The 3,527-nt window shown below is 48.1% G+C and overlaps 1 protein-coding gene across 5 annotated transcripts in view; it reads right to left on the bottom strand.

The window, feature by feature from the left end:
* Positions 1-3,527, bottom strand: part of Dennd1a (DENN domain containing 1A) — a 578,498-nt gene that overhangs the window by 205,155 nt on the left and 369,816 nt on the right. For all 5 annotated transcript variants that reach the window (XM_004641595.2, XM_023701683.1, XM_023701685.1 and 2 more), the window contains one exon: positions 2,309-2,410. In XM_004641595.2, the coding sequence (XP_004641652.1) occupies positions 2,309-2,410 (102 nt within the window). The remainder of the gene's footprint in view (positions 1-2,308; positions 2,411-3,527) is intronic.

Below are 3,527 nucleotides of genomic sequence, written 5' to 3'. Positions count from 1 at the left end.
GGAGGAGGAGGAGGAAGAAGAAGAAGAAGAAGAAGAAGAAGAAGAAGAAGAAGAAGAAGAAGAAGAAGAAGAAGAAGAAGAAGAAGAAGAAGGCAGCGGCGGCATCATCTTGGACTTACCATCTTCTAGAGGTCACCACTATCTGCCTCGGCTCTATTACTCTCTCCTGAGCTCTCCTATGCATGACCCTTATTCTTCTGCAGTCCCTACTCTGCTGTGCTGTGAGATACGTGCAATTTGCTTGTCTGTTTTCCCTCCTGGACTGGCCTCTGTGAATACCTTCCTCTTCTTTGCTGCTCACTACCAGTACAGAGTCAGAGCACCGCACTCCATGCTCGCTTCTGAGCTGCCATCGCGTACCCTGAGCTGCCCCTAGGCCCTCAGTCATTCTCTGGACCCGAGGTACCTCAGGTTCATGTCCCACATACACGGGCAGTTGCAAAGTCCCTACCAGTGATACCTGTGGCTTGCAGAGAACTTTTCTAGGCAAAGGGAACAGGAGAGAAACCTCACAAATTGTGGCAGGGGCCTGAGGTGCTGACCATGTGCCTGCATCTGATTCACTGCCCTCATCTCCGTATGGCACTCTGATTTTTCCTGAGTTCTCTGTTGTCTCATGCCTGAGGGAGGCAGTGTACAGAGGGTAGAGGCAGTGCAGGCTTTAGTGCCAGGCAGACATCCCAGTCTAATCTCAGCACTATTCTGTGGCAAGGCATGTGCTTTCTGAGTCTTTTTCTCCCTGTAAAAAGGACAGAATGCTGGCTCTACAGGGCAACAATGCTCATCAATGGACACCCGGGTGCAGGAGGCACCTGGCAGGTGGTGAGGCCAGGACTCCGTGTGGCCAACAGTCATCACCAGCTCCCTTCAGCTCTGTGGGCACAATGGGAGTGGGGAAGAGACCTCAGAGTGGCATGAAGACTAAATGAGAGGTCATGGACAAGGGTTTGGCTCATTCCCTAATGCTCCAAAGTCTATGTAATGCTTGAGATCTGGAATGTCAACAAAAAGCTTCATGTGTTCAGAGGCCGGGCTTTGGAAAGATGACTGGATCAGATCATGGGGGTGCTATACTCACCTGTGAATCAATCAATGAAAATTTAAGAGCTGAATGTCTGTTAGGAGGTGGGGTCTGGTTAGAAGGGGCGGGCCAAAGGGGAATGTGACCTGGAAGGAAAGCTCCACCTCTGCTCCTCCCTCTCTGCTTCCTGGACATCATGATGTGAGCAGCTTTTCTCCCCCAGGCTTTGGGGCCAGCCAAAATAAATCTCTCATCCTTTAAATTGTGGATATTGGGCCGGCCAAATAACTCAGTGGATTAAAGTGCCTGCAAGCAGGTGGAGGGGCCTGGATTTGATCCCCAGGGCCTGCTGTGCCGGCCCTGCCCCTGGGGCACACTGAGACAACTGAGACTGGGTGTGGTGGGCACGCCTGTAATCCCAGCTCTTGAGAGGCTGTAAACAGGCAGATCACTATGAGTCTGATCTAGTTGTAAGACCCTGAACACCCTGTAGACCCTTCTCTAAAAAAAAAAAAAAAAAAAAACACCAATAAATTGTAAATGCTGGTTGTTGTACCTCAGTGACAGAGAAGTGACTAGTCAACAATGGTAGTAATTGTTTAATGACATTAAAACGATAACAGCTTTATAGTACCCCAAATGAACTGCTCAAACCTCATAGCATGCCAAGAAGAAAGAAGTTGGAGACCTTGTTGCAAGCCATTTATCAACAAACAGGAATCTCTTCAGAATAGTACAGTACTGCTTGGGCTTCTGGCAGTAACAGCACTGTTGCTCACCACGTTAAACACTCTCCCTGACAGACCCCACCCGGGCCCCCTATCAGTACCACATGGCCAAAACCAACATAGGTTTCTTGCATTCTGGAAGCCACAAGAACTTAGTGGATCTTGATGGTCCAGCAACAAATGTTGGTTTCAAGTACTCCACCATTCTTAGCTTGAAAACCCTACCAACCTGATTTTGAGTGTCACTCTGGGGATGCTGTAACATTCTCCAGAGAGAACAATGACCTGGGATGGGGTGGTGACCCAAGCTCCATGCAGGGTCCCTAGACTCAGGGACCACCTCACAGCTTCCAGATTAAAGTTATCAGAGAAAAATAAGACTTGAAAAATAAATTACATTATAACTTTCTACACCAAGACCTTCTAACACGAAGAGAAACATACCACAGATCTTGGGCCACAGGAAAACCACAGCTGTCTCCCTCTTTCACGCCCAAAGTCATGTTGTTTCCATGACATAAACATGCAGAAACCAGCACCTCAAGAGCTCAGTACTTACCACATCATTTGGGAGGCTTTGGAGGTCATCAAAGGGAGTTTCCAGGGTGTTGGTGTCCACGTTCAGAATCACAACATCATCCAGGGCCATGTTTCGGACTTTCTGCAAGTCAACAAAGTCCAGAAAAGAAAGCCATGGAAACATCATTAAGACATGAAGATATGTCCCTTTGCCTTTTTCAAGAGAAAGGAATAGGGAAGGAAGTGACATCTACCAAGCCTTAGTTTATGGTGATCTCAATGTGAGGCGTACACATTTGCTACTCATTTAACTCCCACAAAAACTCTTTTAAGCTTGCACAATCACCTCTCAAGTCCTGGGAATTAAACTACATTTCACAGGGGCTAAGTAACATGCTCCGGGTCAAACAGCAAGGAAGCAAGAGAGGCCTTATATCCATCATTGTCTTTTTCCTGTTTCTCTTTTCTTCACAGAAGGCGTAAAGCTCTGGCCTCAGGACAGGACGCTCCTATGACACCTTCTAGTCATTCGTCTCATTTACCAAAGGCTACCTGCCAATCTCTCCTTCAGATCTCATCATTCTGGGGTGTGGAATATGGGAGCATGGCCTAGTGCAAAAGTGTTAACACTTCCCTTGAGCATTAAGTAGGAAGGTCACACTTTCAGCCTGGTTCCATTTTCCACAGAAACCCAGCTAGAAATGGCCCTGGCCCTGAGACATTTTTGTGGTGGTACAGTAACAGAAAGGACACAGGACACTCATGCCTTTGAGATATTTGTACATGGTAGGAGGAGGGAGATGAAGGGGTATTATGGGGCTCCCTATCTGGCAGCAGCTTTCCAAAGTCTGCACCACTAGAAGACAGCATATAGCCTCAGTTTTAATGTTCAATCCCATTTTTTATCCATGTTCATTTTTCTCCTGCCTGACCATCTCCCTTGATGCCATTCAGTCCTCTTCCATCATATATAAACTTGGTCCGATGCAGGCAGGACCAAAGATGATTAAAGCTAGAAGCAGAAGTGAGTTGGTGTGGTGTCTTAGTGATTTATTTTAAAATGAAATGAAAGCTGGGGAGACGACCCAGGCTGCGGGATCCTGAACAGACCCGGAGCGCAGGCCCGGCGAGTGAGTGAGACGACCCAGGCTGTGGGATCCTGACAGACACAGAGCGCAGGCCCGGCGAGTGAGTGAGAAGTCCCGGGCCCAGGGATCCTCTTTTGACCCAGGCTGCAGGCCCAGCAGGGAACCCTTCAG

The sequence above is a fragment of the Octodon degus genome, unplaced genomic scaffold (genome assembly GCF_000260255.1).
Source record: "Octodon degus isolate 3935 unplaced genomic scaffold, OctDeg1.0 scaffold00138, whole genome shotgun sequence".
Lineage (NCBI taxonomy): Eukaryota > Metazoa > Chordata > Mammalia > Rodentia > Octodontidae > Octodon > Octodon degus.
This window is presented reverse-complemented; position numbering and strand designations above follow the sequence as displayed.